The sequence below is a fragment of the Oreochromis aureus genome, linkage group 15 (assembly GCF_013358895.1).
Source record: "Oreochromis aureus strain Israel breed Guangdong linkage group 15, ZZ_aureus, whole genome shotgun sequence".
NCBI lineage: Eukaryota > Metazoa > Chordata > Actinopteri > Cichliformes > Cichlidae > Oreochromis > Oreochromis aureus.
In genome coordinates, this window is record NC_052956.1 from 18,849,529 (window position 1) to 18,867,078 (window position 17,550).

Sequence of the window (17,550 nt, forward strand, 5' to 3'; positions counted from 1 at the left end):
GTGGGCCTAATAATTAAAAAATTACACACAAGTAAAGTCTTGGCAGAAGTTTTCAAGAAGAAACGCACGTGTACACGCTGGATGGACCATGAGAAAGCAGAATGATCTTACAGTTTTTCTCCCATATAAACCATCCCTTGCAGTCGTTTCCATTTTGTTAAAGGGAAAACATGAAAGTTGGGGTTTCGCGACACTATGATGAAACAAGACCTTTGAGTTGGCAGTGTGCAGCTGGGTGAGGTCACAGTTTCTCACACAGTTTTCTTGAAGCAGCCTTTTTGTTGTTGTATATACAGTTCAACAAGAGGAAAACATGAAGCTCATCTGCAGCATGTCACACGTTTGAAGCTGTAAGCACATCTCCTTTATTCAGAAAATATTTTACAGACACGGGCTGTTTTCGACTTGCAATCCTTACTGGTCAAACACAGACCATATTAGTAGCCATTCAAGAGGATATTAAACAAAAGAAAATACATAATTAAATATTTATAAATACTTTATAGAGTAAATAAATTACATTTTTTCCTCTACTTTTTCAAACATAATCATCTAATAATACTAGTGTAATTCCCAGCACCATACCATTAAAATTAAATTGGTAAAATATGTCACATTCATGGGTGGGTAAGTGTTGGGTAAAGGGACATTTCATACAAGAACTCTTACAAATACGTCTGGACAGAAGTGACTGCAGTGTGAATATTTTAATATGCAAGATTTGTTTTTTGTTCGTTTCTGTGACATAATAATGTTTTAAGTGATTTTTAGGCAAGAAAATGTGGAACCAAATGTTAACACAACAGGGTGATTTCAGCCCCTCAGCAGAGGCTTTAATTGCCTCCAGTCACGATTTCCTGAATATCATTTTGACATCCATACAGCCCACAGAGACATAACCCCAAATCATCCAAACTTTTCAGAAGGCTGGTTACACGATATTTCACTTTTGTCTAGAAATCTATTCCTGGTTACAGCAAAGTCAGCCTCAGGGCAGGTTTTTGCATCTGGCGTGGGAGGTGGCAACAAGGTCAGAGCTGAGCAGCCAGAAATGATGTAAATGTAGCCCTTAGGTGAAAGCTGGCAGTCTGGGGCACATCAGGTAAAAAAACCCCCGATGTAAGCTGCTTTAAATTCTGAAATTTGCACTAACGCTGTATTCATGTTACAAAGGAAGTATGTTCAATTTAAGTAAGGAGAGTACTTGGGTTAAAAATCTTCACTTACAGATGAATGGTAACTTAAATGTAAACTTAAATAGATCTTATCATGATTTTGCTAACAAGCTTGGTGAAAGTGCTGTTTTTGCCTCTCGGGTGCAGTTACTTATTGTATCTGCTTGAAGTATACATAACTAGCTCTGTTTTTGGTTCAGTTCAAAAGATCTGGTTCATTAACTTATAAAGCCTACACTGTTCAACCATCTTTATTGAGCTCTAGCAGGTAGCTCCAAAAAGAAGAAGAAAAACAGGCAGACAAAGCATTGCCTCTTTCCACTGGTGTCTTAGTGTCTTTCTCAAACTCAGTGTGGTTCTACTCATTTCCACCAAAAATAACTACATTTTTAGGCTGGCATCAGCACAGTGCCACAAAACTGCTGTTCCCAATATTAGAATAATTAACACACAGATTCAGATTTTCTTCCCACTGAAACTACCCTCCATCTAAAGCTACACAGTGGTTATGCAATGTTAAAACAAATGTTATTGAATCTATTGAAGTCTGGCTCCACGCTGTCACCACATTAAAAAAGGGTTAACAGCAAACACCAAATGGCACAAAACAATGCTGGCAGGATTTAAAACGCTCCATGGAGGCCTTTTTTTCTTTATTTATTTTCTTCAGCCGAATTCTATTTAATTCAGTTGACTGGGTACATGTGACTAAATTGTTTTCCTTCTCCCATAGTCAGTCTTTTGTCCTTTCACGCGCTCCTTTTTTTCCCCGTTTCTCGTCACCTCCCAACCAGTCCAACCAGATGGCTGCACCTTTCCTGACCCTGAGTCTTCCTGTTAAAAGGGAGATCTTGCTTCCAGTACCGCCAAGTGTTTGCTCGTAGGGCATCGTGCGATCATTGGGGTTCTTTCTGTAATAGTGTAAAGCCTTTACCTGGAGGCAACTGTTGTTCTGAATTGGTGCTATATAAATTAAATTAGATAGAGTTGATACTGGTGATAAATCCCTTCTGGACACCCTGTACATATTACACATCATAATATACGGATTTATATTTGATTCGACGTCATGAGTTGACTATTTGTGGCTGCCTTGAGACCATTCTCAGAAAAAAATTATATAGCCCAGGTGTATTAAATGCCTATAAATATGATATACTGCAATGCAAATGTAAAGAATTTAACATTCAAAATATCAATGCTGATTTAAAAATAAATATAATATCCCATCTCTACCTCCTAAAAACTTAGTAAAAAGTCCAAATAAAGAAAAAATAAAGATATTTACTTTATTTTAGAACCCTAGATCTCTACTAGTAACTAAATGTTTTTAAAATAGGCATTCAAAATAGACCTGATCATTTCCTGTAAAAATACCAGTTATTCTTAACCTTACACATTATTTCTGTTCATTGCTGTGGTATATTTTAAAGAATGAGGGTGCGGTAAGTATACAAGTGCTACACTAATTTGTCAATGTAAAATGTTCAACCCTTTTAATGTAAACTTTATGTTTAAATGTCCAAATATCATGAGATAGTTTGTGATTTACAGTAACATAAATCCTGACACATTTTAAAAAGTCTGTGATTAAAAGCATGAAAACGGATATCGGCAGGTTTTGTCGAGCGATGCCTTAATCTTGTTCTCGCCACCGTTCACCAGCAGGGGGCGAGCTGTTATAGCGGTTGGTTTCAGGGTCACTCATTGCAAAGACAAACGGTACACTATTTACAATACAGCTTCAGATAGTTTGTAAACTTGTTTGAATCCATGCTTAATGTCACATGTTATAATCATAACTCACATATCAGTATTTACAGTTTGAGGATAATGTAGTAATGTCAGTCTACCTCTCAAACTCACATTATTATAGGGAACAAAAATGGCTCAGATATAAACAAATTAAAGATTAAATAACCTCAATTAATGAATTCTTCCATTCTCAGCTGCATGAACTGATAAAACATACATAAACAGAGTACTTATACCTATGTACTTTATACAGTGTCTCATGTCCTGAGTCACAGTGGTCTGGTTGAAGCTACTGTCCTCTATAGGCTGCCATATCTAGTCCCTGATGATAAATGTAGCAGCTTATGTAGCTTTACCTGATGTGACTTTAAAAGATAACGTTCAGGGCCACAGATAAAAGGTGTCTGAAAGCATCTTGAGATTCTGCAGTGAGACTGAGAGATGAGCACAGAATGAAATGTTCTTGAGACGACCATACTTTTCTCATTGACTGGGGGTGTATTATTTTATATGTAAATTGTAAATCAAAGAAAATTAAGGTTTGACTCAATTCCACTTCGTTTGAGCATTTTCTGACAATGATCTGTCAGAGTCAAAAACGTTCTTTGAGTCTGAGATGCCCCTGCAGGCAAATAGGTTTGTTTCAGTATGCAAATTGCATGGCCGCATGATTTATTAAATACCACAGTAATGTTTCTCACTGGCCAGTGGATCAAGTCATACAAAGTGGTGCAATCATTTTAATGTTTCTAGTAGAGTCCAAAAGTTGACTGCCAAAGATGTTGAAATGTGGGGATCTGCTGCACCTTAGTGGGAACTTTTTTGATGTTAGAGTTTTAGGTTTTTAAGACAAATAAGGAAAAGAAAAGGCTGGTGGTCTCTAGGCTTTTGGGACTGTGAATTTATTGGTTAACCTACATATAATAATAACCTTGTTTATATAAATAAAAAGTAAATTTGGACTAATCAACTAGTTTAAAAGTAGTTGGGCTAATATTAGCAATGTTAGCACCCACAGACATCTTTCCTTGCAGGTTAACATCCACATGTCCTTAGGGGTTATATGACAGTTATATAATACAGTACAGCTGAATTTTCAGTGTCTAGGTCAAAACACTGTGTACTGTGTACTTCAATAAAAAGTGAGACAACTGTTAAAAAATACATATATATATATATATATATATTGCCCAAGCCTGGTTAATGCAGTGTTTTCAAGGTGCAAAACAATCTTATCTAAAAGAACTTCTGAGTGCAGAAAAAAAGGACGTATTTAACTCAATTTTACCATAAAAAGCCTGTGCCAGGTCACGTTAAAATAGTTTTCCCCAAAAGAAGGCACCAGAATTGAATTCTTCAAAATAATACACCCCTGGCTCGGTAGATCTGTCAGATTACTGAAAAATGAAATAGAATTAAGTTCCATCCTTCTCAGACTGACCTCAATATGTAAACCGTTCTGACAACACTATCAGACGATCTTTGCGCCACTTTGCATGACAAAGAGAGTCGATCATGAGGGAAGCTTTAAGATGGCTGTCAGATTCCTTACCACAGATAAGAAATCACAGAGAAGGCAGTGCTGTTGGAGTCAACACTGAGATGAAAGTGTGAAGCAAGAGTTTCGCTTTTAAATATTTTATGAGAGAAAAAACCCATGGTGCCACTACACAACTCCTACAAATGACTTGTGTTCATCTCGGCTGTAAACACACCTGAGAGAGAAGCAGAGCAACAAAAAGCACTGCTGAATCATTTCTCTCAGGTTTTTTTTTTTTCACCTCCTAAAAACTGTGTTGCTTGTGGTCTACTTTTTTCTTTATTTTTCAACTCAGAATGATCTTTCCTGCACAATATAAAAGTCTTTAAGGGGCGGAGTTCAGCCCAGATTGTTTAAAATAACATAAACTGTGCAAGCTGGAATATAGAGAATGTCAGTGTTGCTTGTATCTTTGAGAAAAATAAACTGGGCAGTGGGAAAAAGTATGGCCCTCCAGCCATCTCTGCAGTGACATCGCCAAGCTTTAATCATTACATTTATAGCCAACTTTTCACTTGTCTAAAAAGTCGTGGAGATGAAGATTGTCCAGGTTAAGGGTCAACTTGAGAAGGATGGGAGAGGAACAGATCCCATCTGACAGTACTGGACATGACATCATTGGTTTGTATCCAGGGCACGCTCAGAGTAAGGAGGGAGCTCTTACTGTTTGATATTCTTTGGAACTTCCAGGCCTGTCAGTAATGTCACCTGAAAGAGAAACGGAAAAAACACTCAATAAAATCAGTACAAATGAGGCAGTGATTTTAGAGATCAGAGTGGGCACATAAAAGCGCCACTGCATCTATTTCATGTGAAATTTGGTTTGGAGAAGACACATTTGTTTACCTTTGGAACACACAGTAATCTGAACTCATGGGTTAGGAATCATTCACTTCTATCAGCACATACTCAATTAACATGTGAATGTAGAGGAACATATCAATGACCAATATCTGTTTGAGGAATTCAAATGGATTGGACTGGTAATTCTGATTTTACTTGCTAAAATGTCTCATAAACTGCATAAATATAAACTATATTTCATCTGAATTTTACAGTAATGTAGTTGCAACTTGGTTGCTTTGAAGTAAATGCGTGTTTGTGTTAAACCATCACATCAGTGTACAGAATCTCTCCTCGGGGAGCCATTTTTCCTTGCTATTCTTGAATTTAATTCCTCTTCTTTTTTCATTGAGTTATTTTGCAGTAAACACTTTACCGAGGTCACCAATCAAGGCAGCCCATCAGGGAGCTGGTTATTTTCCATTGCTGTTAAACATGGCACTTTAACACACACAGACCTGCACGTTTCTGTTGAGGCTGACGGCGGGCACAAAGACCCCGTCCAGGTTCTCAAAGGCAGTTGGGCCATGCTGTTCCTTGTTGATGTAGAAGGTCAGTGTGCGTTTAGTCAGATCCAGCAGGACACCCACAGTCGAGCCCTTAGTGATGCCTCCTTCTGCCCTACACACACCCACACACACAAAACTAGTCAATTTTGTTATGTATATGTGCCATAAATGTACAGATTTTATAGTAGGTTGAGTTTCACATGGAAGGTAACACAAGACAAATATGACTGTAGTTGTGTCATGCTGCAAGAAAAGACAAATACATATAAAAGAATGATTACAAAACTTGGTCACCGAAGAGTCCTTTAATTCATTCACAGCTTGTTTAAAGACAGCACTCTGAAGTCTGGTGATGCAGCAACAGGTTCTTTTGTATTTCTTGCCAAATGGCAGCAGAGTGAACAGGATGGTGAATGTGTTTATTAATTAATTATTTATTTATTTATTTTTGGTTTATGGTACTTTAAACTACGTGTATGTTAAATTAGTTAAAGTTTTAAAAAATCGGATCACTCTTGTATTCATATTTTGTGTGTTTTATGTGACATTTGTTGGCGTCTTCTGCATGGAACCTACCAGGGGACTGCAGATATAAATTAGCTTTAAGCTAACTCTTTCTGGTACAGTGCATCAAATGGCAACATTTATCTTAATATTGTACATTTTTTTAAAAAACAAAGACTGCTGTAACTCATACATCAAAGTTAGAACTGGCTCAGTAGCTGTTGAATGAATTATTTCACATATCAAATGTATTTGAAATTAAACTTCTGCTGTTTTTGTCTAACACGCAATCTCTCTGTTCTGTGTTTTAAGAAGTGACTTAATGCAAATGATCTATAGCAAAACCTGTGCTCCAAAAAATTGTGTTTTAACCACAAAGCTTGCGTTTTTGCTAAGAGCTAAACAAATGTCTCTAAACTTATAGAAATGCAGACACTCATCAGGATTAGGCTGTCAGGGCACTAACAGATAAAGAAATCAATGTGAGATTAAGAAGTCAAAAATGAAGCTCCGACACAACACGATGAATGACATGAAAGGTAGGTAGAGAACTGACAAGTCAAGAGAGCAGATATTTTTCATGAATAAATCTTTAATGAGAGTTTGATGGCTTCCTTGTGAAGCAGACAGAGAGACGGTGCAGATGCATGTTTTGATGTTTCCTGCAGCCTGCAGCCATCCTATACAGCTCCCCTGTGTGTTTGTTAGTCTGTTAGTATTGTATGAGCCTTCGGGTTTCTCTGTCATCGTGTGTATCTATGGTTATAGCTTCCAAACCTCTTAGAAGTATGAGACTTAATGCACAAGACAGAATGATGAATGCATAAGGGAAACACTTTACAGAGGCCCTGTCTCCTGTTGTTTTACTCAATGACAAAAGTTGCTCATGAATTAGTTAGAATTATGAGTGCTGCTTTCTAGTAAGACAAGATTTAACAAGTTTGTTAATGTTACAAACTAATTGAATCATATTTTATAGTAAAAGAAACAGCAGTATAGCTACAGTAATAATACATTATAGTACATTAGGAATGATATATTAATAATAACAACCTTGGGGTTGCCATGTTATAAAAAAATTAAAGAGCAGGTATTTCTCCTTCTCTTCGTGAATCACCGTAGTGGGATTATCATTAAAGGATTAAAAGCTTCACCAGCAAAAATAGAACAAATTAAATCCCAGCATCACTGCACTCAGATTTAGTTGTACCTTCTAATTAATGGTTTATTAAATATTCGAGGGCTTGAAGGATGTTACAGAAAATTCCTAATGAAGGGACGTAAACTACTGATTTCATATTATACTATCCAGTCTGCAGGTACACATGTTAAAGCCATTAATGTTATGAACAGCTTCTTCCAAGAAAGAAAGTGCTACAACAATCCTTTAGAGGGGTCGATGAAAGAGCTGAAAACCCCATGAAAGCTTTGCCGCAGGAACGGGGATGTTTACAACCTAGCAGCCTATGAGTTGTTCACACAGCATGAGTAATATATTCAATTTTAACTTTGTAGTTTGACAAAACAAAACAAATTTTAAAATTTCAAGATTTTTCTTTTGTTCCTTGTATTAAATAACTACAGCGTGGAAAACCAGCGTGATAATAGTGAAAGTCTGTAAAAGCTGTCAATGTCTTTTTTAGTTTTCCTGATGTTCCCTTCAACAATCTGTCCCTGGGCATCGCTGAAATCCTTTCAGCATGACTACAAGTTGTCGACTGCTCCCTGAAGCTCCCATTCTAACCACTTATGTGTCTGTGATACACACTGGATCTCTTCTAGTGTGTCAAATGGAGCTCTTCTACTTGACTTAAATTTTTGGGGCAAAGAAAGAAAGTCCCAAATCTGCAGAGCATGAATTGTCTTCATAATTGCATGTGCCAATTTTCCTCATCTTTTTGCTGTTCTCTTTATGGATCAACATAGTGGATCATCTGTCTCTATCTCTAGCATCCTCTTCTGTCACACAAACCTACCTGTAGTGTCCTCCTTCACTCCAACCAAAAATCTTCTGTGTGATCTTCTTCTTTTCCTCCTCTGCACATGTCCAAACCATCTCAGCCTTGCCTCTCAAACTGTGTCATCAAAATACTCGACCTGACCTGGTCCTCTAATCTTGCCCGTTCTCTAATCTTAGATACTTAAACTCTGCTACCTCCTGTCTTTATGTTAGTGCCACCATGTCCAAACCTCACATCCCAGGTAAACCTTTCCTTTCATTCTTGCCTGCACCACATTTCAGCTTATTTCCACCAAGTGTTCTCTCACAGAAGCCTCAGGCTGTTACTCAATTCGCAAGTCTCCATTGACAGTCTGACCTTGAGGAATAATTCACAGTGCACGCTCTTAAGAAAGACCTGATATGCAAACACTGGGTTGTAGCTGGAGAACGAACCCCCACCAGAAGTGATGTTCTTCGACAAAAAGATCATTTTGACAACAAAAGCCACTGAAGAGATTTGATGTCCATGATAAAATCTCAGAGTGCTCATGCACGGAAGTGGACTTCTGATCTACAAGGAATCTCGAAATAGAAGGTGAAAACAGACCTAAGATTCACAAGGACACGAGGATGAAAGGCAAATCTAAAAGAATTGAACTCAGGAACTGTATTGGAAGGTAACCATTATTGGAAACTGATACTAAATTATATATTTTTTAAAAAGAATCTTAAATTAGTCTTCTAATTTACTGAAAGTCAGTTCTCTTTGCATTTGAATGATATGAGCCTCTGGATCCTGCAGGATATCAGTTTGGGATGTCTTCTTGAAAACCTGCAGCTGGAATCTCTTAATTGTTCCTATTTTTTAAATATGATATGTATTTTATGGCAGTATTATACAACATGGTAGGGTAGGGAACAGTGGTAAAATTTTAAAAGTTATCACTAAAAACTGTTGGTGGTGTTGTTGCTCCCCAAGCACCTACCTGTTGGTGTGGGAGTTGTTGTGCATGAACCAGGAGCGGTTGTTGTCCACATACATGGCCCAGGCTTTGTCATCTTTCCCCAGCATCATGTCCTTCATGGTGTTGATCCTTGCTATGCCAAACGCAGGATCTGGGTGGTTGTCATAGCGATCAATGCTGACCTCCCAATAGTGAATGCCCTGAGATTCAATATGGGATAAAAAAAAATAAATCGTATATAACCTCTGTAACCAAAAATCAACAAAAAAAAGGCTAATCACTGTCAAATTTAAACAGAAAATATCTGTATACGCTTCACCTTGGAGAAAGCAGCTGTCCCCAGCACCACACGGTCATCATAGCTGTTACAGCTAACTGTCTGGTTGTCATTAGTCAGAACAATGTCCCGATGAGCTGAGGTGGGGTCAAAGGTGAACCAAGCCACTGTAAGAAGGACACAACAGTTAGCCTGCTAATAGTCTTTGGAAATTCTGTAAGTCTGTACTAACATTCACACTAAATTTAGTCACGTGTTGTATTCTCCATCTTATTAAAATAATTTTAAAAACTGCTCATCCAAAGTGAACCTTACTGGGTAAATATACCTACCCACACCTACAATAAAACCAATAATTATATCACTGATTCTAGAAGGGCCATGCTTTCTTTTTCACAGGATTAAAGGGCCTATACAGTCCTGTGAAAAACCCCATGATTCAAAGCTCACAGAACCACCTTTAGGAGAAATAACTTGAAGTAATTGTTTTCTTTATAACTTTCAGTGTCTTACATCATTATAGCCATATTTGCTATATAGCTTTGCTTCATTTCGTTAAGGTTTGATGTCATTTACTAATGCACAGCTCTCTTAAGGTCCCAAAACAGCATTTCTGTCAGGTTGATCAATATGCTACAATGGCACACTTTGACTGTGCCATTGTAGCATATTGATTCTTTTCTATTTCAGCTATTCATTGTAGATTTGCTGGATAATTTTCCTGTTGCATGAACCAGTTTGATTGTTCTTACAAACATGATCACATCTGACTTTAAAATACTTTGGCATCAGAGGAGTATAGAGGAGTTTAAGGGTGACTCAATGACTGCTAGGTGCGGAGGTCCTGTGGGTGCAAAACAAACCCCCAAAATCACCCCTCCACCACTGTGTTTGACTTTCTCCAAACATGGTGCTGTGCATTCAAAGGACATTGTTCGAGAAGTCTTGTGGTTTGTTCAGTTCAAAACCTAAGCTGTGCTACAATATTCTCTTTAGACAGTAGAGGCTTTTTACAAGCATCTTCCAAATGAGCCATACTTGAGTCTGTTACACTTTCTCCGAGCATTGCGTGGTCTGAAAAGTCAAACTAGTTTAATTGCTGTGACTGATTTTTTTTAAATCATCTAAATACTTTTAACAAGCTCAAGGCATACACATAAATACAACTTCAACTTAACTCAGCAAGGGATATTTTCATCTCTGGCTGATAAAAACAAGACTATAAATGTAATCACACCATCAAATAATCACAAAAAAGATTCTTTTATAATGAATGTGACCTTAGAAATCTTTGTACACATGTAAAGTGCAGGCCTGAGACTGGAAATGTTTAATCAACTACCAATGCATTATTAAAAAAGTGCTTGCACGTGAGATTTTTACTGTCACACTACACAGATGCAATGTTTTTGTTTGCAGCCATTGCTGTCTGCTCAACAAGAGTCACGTCGCCGCAGTTTTCTTTCTCGGTGTAGCTGCGGTACAATCCTCAAAGAGAGAGAGGAGAGGAAGAGGAGGAGAAGGGGAGGGAGAAAGAGGCAGAGTAGGCAGGAAGAAGAACGATGACAGAGAAGAATAAAAAGAGGGCGGGTGGGATAAACAGTTATCAATCAGAAAACAGACTCTAATGCCCATTATTGTTGTGGCTGGTTCAGAGACACTGTTTGTGTGTTTGTGTATTGAAAAAATCTCCACCCGCATTGCTCTGCTGTTACACAGTAAGTGTTTCTTTTTTTCTTCTTTCACCTCCTCTTTCTCTGAGTCCTTAATCTCGTTCTTTCCTTTCTTCTCCAGCTGTATTTTCTGTTTTTTCTCCCTTTGCAGTTATTTGTTTTTTACTTCCTTTTCCTCTTTTTCCTTTGCATCTCTATACAGTTTTACCTTTATCCTCTTTTTCCATTGCCCCCTTTCTTTTTCTTACTTAACCACTCCTTTGATCTCCTTTTCTTTCCTTCTCTTTTCTTCTTGTTTGTGCCTTTTATTTACTGTCTACTCAAACCTGTTCGTACACTACTTCAGCTTTTTTCCATCCCCTTCCTCTTTTCTTCCCCTTTCTTTGTCTGCTGTTCCTGTCCAGTGTATTCCCTTCACCCTCTTCAAAATCTTCTACCTACCTTTCTCCTGCCTTCTCCCAAAACAAAATTTAAAAAAACATCTCCTTCTCTATGTAAAAGAGGCTTTTCTGTTCACAGTTACATAGGTCAGATGAAATTACATCATGAAACCTGTTTTACAAAGAAGATCGCAGACAAAAAAATCCTTTGGGTAAAAAATTATAATGAAATCAAGACAGCCAAAAGAGCAGAATTGAAAGTAAGGCAGACAAAGAGTCCATCTGTCATGCTGGAAGCTAAGCCAGTTCCAGCACACACCACGTACCATCAGAAGTCTTGAGCATGACTGTCTTGCTGTATGGACCCACTCCAATGGAATTATAAGCTTTCACCCTTGCGTTGTAGGAACTGTTGAAATGAAGGCCATCCACTGTACACACTGTTTCCTTCCCCACATATACCTCCTGGGGGCACACACAAACACGCACACACAAACTCAGCATCATTTGAAATGCAAGTTGAGGCAGTATATGCTCAAGGATTAGTGAAGAGGTCAAGTTCTCTAGCACTTTTAATGCATGCTTGATGATGACTCATATACTTACACATATAAAGAGTATTATCTGTCCTTTGTCAGATATGAGCATCATTTGGAGGACTAATAACTAAACAAGGAGAGCTACTGAACATCATTTTCTGAGTTTCAAATTGATTAGTTATTTTCACAGTTTTCCAAAAACAGAAATTTCTTAGGCATACTGCCCACGAATCTTTTTCAACCTTCAGAGATAACATTGAGAAACAAGTTCAAGTTGCTGCTGTTATGGTTCTTGGTGTAATTCAGCTGTCTTTATTCTCTTGTCCTTGTCCAGAACCTTACTGGAGACACAACTGCTTATTTTTTATTATCTATTTCCACATATAAAAAAATATATGCATTTCTTTTGGGTGCACACATATGACCTGTGCCTCATTACTACCACGATACAGAGTAATTCTGTGGGAAACACTATTAGTGTAAATCTTTTGTTTAACAAACAGTACTCACCCTGTACTGTCCTCCATTGCCATCATCCAGCTCCAGGATGTAGCCCTCGATGGGGTTGATGGTGGGCATAGTTATCCTCCAGGCCAGGGTGGCGCTGTTATTCCTTGTGCAGCACTTCTCCAGCTGCAGGAGAGGAGCTGGAGGCACTGAGGGTCTAGGCTCCACTGTGTAGAGAGATGGATGGATGCAATTTAAATTTTGCAATCAATGAATGAGAGGGATTGGGACAAAGAAGAGATACAAGGAGGGAGACGTGAAAGTGTGAAAGGATGAAGAGAGGAAGACATACAGGGATGCTGTCATCTGGCGGGTTGCCTTTAAACAGACTGAATGAAGAGAAAAAGGAGCTTTAATGACAATCTGGTGGGAGATTTAAAAAAGAGCCTTAAAGGTGAAAGAGCTCTGGGTTCATTTACAGGGTAACATCTGGGAATTATTAAGGGCTTAAACTGGACCTAGTGAGGACTCTATATACACTTAAAGGGTAGAGTAGTGGTAGGGATGCACTGGGTTAGATTGATATGAGCTTTGAAGGCTGACTTGTAGTTTGATAGTTATAAATAAATCAGCAAAGGTGGTAAGAAAGTATGAGACATCGGCTCCCCACCAATGGCCAGACTGATGAAAGCAAGGCATAATTACTGCATAAAATCTGCATAAAATCAGAGGGAAAGCAACATATCAGTCTAACCCTTGTATAAAAAGGTGAAAAGTGAATTCCAAAAGGAGAAACAAACATACAAACAATAAAATAAGATAAGATTAAAAAAAATCAATTAATCTTTATTCACTTTTTCATTTACAGGAACTTATCTGATAAATATATAAGAGTACGGAAAACACAGGGGAAGGCAGCAGTCATGGCGGACAGTATAGGAGATGCACGTTTTGTTGATATTACATATTTGAATCTATGACTTATTATATGGAGATCAGCCACAACATCAAAAATACAGAGTATGTAAAGTAATTAATAATGGCCATCTCTTTAAACTGCAATGTTCTGCTGCAGAAATGTGGTTTCATGTCATTAACATTAACTTATCCTTCAAACTCCCCAGATACTAATGCAAACATGAATCTACAGGATGTACCAGAGATAGCCTGATCCACAGATGCCCCACCCGCAACCTCCAGGAGGCAAATGATCTGCTACCTGATCGCAGAGACCAACGGACACCTGCAGAAGTCCCACATGTTGATGGATTGAAGCAGATTCTAATGTTGCGGCTGATCAGTCTATAGCTATCGAGCAAGATTGAATATGTGAAAACAAAATGTTTAGAGGATCATGTTTACTACAAATTTCCTCAGTATATACTTACTCCCTATGATTTGCATTGCCACAGTTTAATTCATGCATCATTATTTTTTAATATATGTGTCATTAGTAACATGTGAAACAAAATTATCGCAGGAAACAAAGATCTTTGTGCAGAACTGTTCAGCAGATCAGTGTCGTTTACTGCAGAAGAGCTGAAAAACAACATGCAAAGGGAAAACACCAGAGAAACACTGTGGGACAAAAAGACCAGTGAGTTTCCAACCAGAGTGGCCGTGAGAGCTATCGGGGCTAAGGAATGAGGCAGGAGTGACAAAATATATGCAAGGAAGGGAAACAGAGATTTACAGTGAAAAATAGAGTCTCTGAAATACCTCCTGGGCTCTCTGTCTCCATCTCAGCCTCACCACTGCCTGCTTCCTGCATTTGTTTCAATTTTGGATTCTCCTGTACATCTGGAAATATGATGTTGATTTAAGTCAGTGTTCTCTAAAGAAGTAAAAAGGACGACCAGAAGTGTAGTGTATCAATCATACACTTATTTGTCACGGTAATAATAACTAAAGGTCCGATAATTATCATTGATAAACATAAAAATCGTTCGTAAAGCACAAACTTGAAGGTTTTGTTGTCCTTTTTGTGTTGCATTATTTTGTGTAATATTTTGTAGGTTTAGGTAGTATTTGTGTAGTGATAAGACAAAAGATTATGTTTTTAGGTAGCACTTTTATAGCTAGATAATAATTTGGTAATCGTGGGGTAATAAGTTGGAAGCTCAGCTTGCTTGAGCACTAAAAACACGTTATGACTGCATTCACTGTGCACACATTTGTTTGTTAGTTTGTGCTTGTTCTACGTTTTTTATGCTGTGTATTTTTACCGTAGGTGCAAAGTTACATTATTTCCAGTGCAGCTGAGCAGCTAGCTGCTATATTATTATAACAGTATAACAGTATAATCCTATAATATTTCTCCAGTATGTTTAATATTGCGGCTTATTATATGAAAACATGTGCGGTAATGTTTCTACTACATTTCATAGTAATATTTGTCACATTTTAAAGCCTATGAAGTTCGCTTTAATAGTTTTTTAATATGTAATTCCAAAAATGTAAAAAGGCAGTTTTGTAGTTCTTAGCCCTGTTTCCTGGTTATCACACAGAAACTACTGCAAAATACATTAGAAGGTTACCTAGGCAACCAGAGCCAGGAATGTCCGTGAGCAATCAGCTGTCAGCTTCAAAGAGATGAGTGAGGAACGAATCACTTTGCTCCAAAGCTATGCGTGGACGTAGCTTTAAAGCTGTGCATAATTAAAGATGTGACTGCTTTAAGTGACAGGCCTTGTAGAGTGTTTGATATCATTTGGTACAAGGAATCAGCTGTTCTGTTTTTCCAGTAATTACATTTTGCTTTGAGCTTGTTTAGCCACAAACTAGTATCCTATACAATTAATAGACAGTGAATTACAGGTCTGTGTTTCTAATCAAGCCCCCTACTGTTAACCTAAACTACTCAACTCAGCCCTCTCATGCAACTATTAACATCTCGTTTTAAGAAAAGTCGAGGTGAAGACAAGAAAAGAAAAGGAAAGCTAAAAAAGATGCAGAAGAGGAAAAACTAATGAATCTTTATGCCTGTGGAGGATGTTATGATGGCTATGTGCATCTTTTATTTACAGTATATGGGTTTAAACAAACTTAATATTTGAGTACAAACATACCTTTTGTTGGTGCTCTGTATGTCAAAGATTAAAATTCAAACGCTTAAAATGAAATTGTCCGTCGTTAAAGTCCATACCAGATAATGGGTGAGAGAGGGGAACCATTCAACTGAATTCCACATCGCCAGTCTTGGAGAAGAAAAGAGAGCTGATCAAAGCTTTCTGGCTTTCTAACAAGTTTGAGTGGAGCTCAAATTGGAGAAAACTCAACTCAAGCCATGACCTGAAGACCCGGGACACATTTTTAAGTTTAATTCACTAAGTTTTTGTCGTGTCTGTAAGAGCTAGTGTCCTTATTTTCGAGGAAGTTGACTGTGTTGGGGACAAAAAACATTGCTGCAACTCATTGGAAGTGTCACCCAAGATGAACCATAACATTACAAGAGTGCATAATCACAGTTATGATACCGAATATAAAATGTATTACACACAGAGCTTCACTGAATGTAATTTCTTCATTATGAAAATGAGTATTTTGCTTATGTTTTAATGGATTTTGTACTCTTAATAGCTGATAAAACAGACCGGTCAGCATTATTTGCTTTTCTAGCAAAGTAACCAGGTTGAATCTGCTTCTGCACAGGGAAGACATCCCATCTTCACCGCCTCAGTGCAGCCGTATGCAAATAAAATATGCATATTGGTGATTACATATTTAATATACATTAACTATACATCTGGGTAATCTCGGAGACTGCAGCGGAATGAATATAAAACACGCTGTTTACTCATGCGCGCCAACTGGCTGCTGGGTAGCAACAGCCAATGAATAGCTAATTAGATGTGCACACTGTAGTATGACTTAAAGAAACCTCAAAAGAAAACAGCGATAGCAGCTAAATGTTATTTTGTTGACTTTAGATGAATTTTGTTTTTTGTATATTTGTGCATGCCAAAATTATTTATATATATCTATAATCATAGAGACTTTTTAAGTAAATCATTGGCAAGCTTACAAATGAGCTTTACTCCAGGACTTCAATAGGTATGTGCAGCTCAAGAAAATGAGTATTCTGGCGATTCGGTCAAAATCTGCAGTCAGCCTCCAAATTCAGCCACAACCCTGAACTGTTGCTCAGTTTTCCTCATTGTGTAGGAACAGTTTTGTTCAATAAGATTCATATAGTAAGATTTTTGTGAGGAATATGATCTCAATGGGAGGAGAATTGAGGCTGCTTGATGATTTGAAGCAATGTGGTGGCCAGAGACGGGTGTGCAAGTGAAGAGACTATCAGTGATACTGCAGGATACTGCTGATTGACATATTATCTGGTAGTAAATACATTAGATGATTACCTAGGCAACCAGAGGCTGGTATTTCCACAAGCAACCAATCATCAGCTCCAGTGAGGAGCGAATTGCTTGAAGCAAGGACTCTAAGATGCATCAAGTAAGTATAAAAGGCCAAAGGTTTACAGAGGTAAATCCAGAATAACAAATTATTCTGAATTCAAAGTTAATCAGTCGATCAATCTGTTGTTCCAAGCAGAGTAACTGAGAAATTCCCAGCATTTTACACTTGCTACTGTTATGTTGGGTGTGTATGGGGAATGTAATATCGAGTGGTTTCTGAGCTTGTCCATACATCTTAGTTAAACTAGCTTTACCATTCTTTTCAAGTTTTCTCTCATGTGAGACTCATGCCTTATAAAGTGGAGTACTCCTTTTAAATATACAGCTAAAGAGATTTTTTTATTTGACTAAGGTGTAGTAGTACAGTGGGTTTTAAAGTCCAAACGTGTGCTCACCTTTGCCCTGGCAGAAGTCCAGCTGTAGGATGGTCTGTAGCAGCGAGTCGGTATTGAGAGTGAGGTCAAAGTCAGGGCCAACCTTTGGCTCCAGGGCCCCTTTAACCCACTGGTCTTGAGACGATGTCACTCGCTTGATCAGAGCATCTGAGATCTACGCAAACACATACAGTGGGCAAGTTGAA

The 17,550-nt window shown here is 37.9% G+C and overlaps 1 protein-coding gene across 1 annotated transcript in view; it reads right to left on the reverse strand.

Moving 5' to 3' along the window:
• The window catches only part of LOC116328691 (E3 ubiquitin-protein ligase TRIM9), a 62,073-nt gene continuing 44,523 nt past the window's right edge, over positions 1 to 17,550 (reverse strand). The window contains exons 5-11 of the mRNA XM_039598800.1: positions 17,366 to 17,519; positions 12,613 to 12,776; positions 11,890 to 12,028; positions 9,553 to 9,677; positions 9,255 to 9,433; positions 5,772 to 5,934; positions 1 to 5,178 (exon numbers count right to left, since the gene is read on the reverse strand). Of these exons, the coding sequence (XP_039454734.1) occupies positions 5,131 to 5,178; positions 5,772 to 5,934; positions 9,255 to 9,433; positions 9,553 to 9,677; positions 11,890 to 12,028; positions 12,613 to 12,776; positions 17,366 to 17,519 (972 nt within the window). The 3' untranslated portion in view covers positions 1 to 5,130. The remainder of the gene's footprint in view (positions 5,179 to 5,771; positions 5,935 to 9,254; positions 9,434 to 9,552; positions 9,678 to 11,889; positions 12,029 to 12,612; positions 12,777 to 17,365; positions 17,520 to 17,550) is intronic.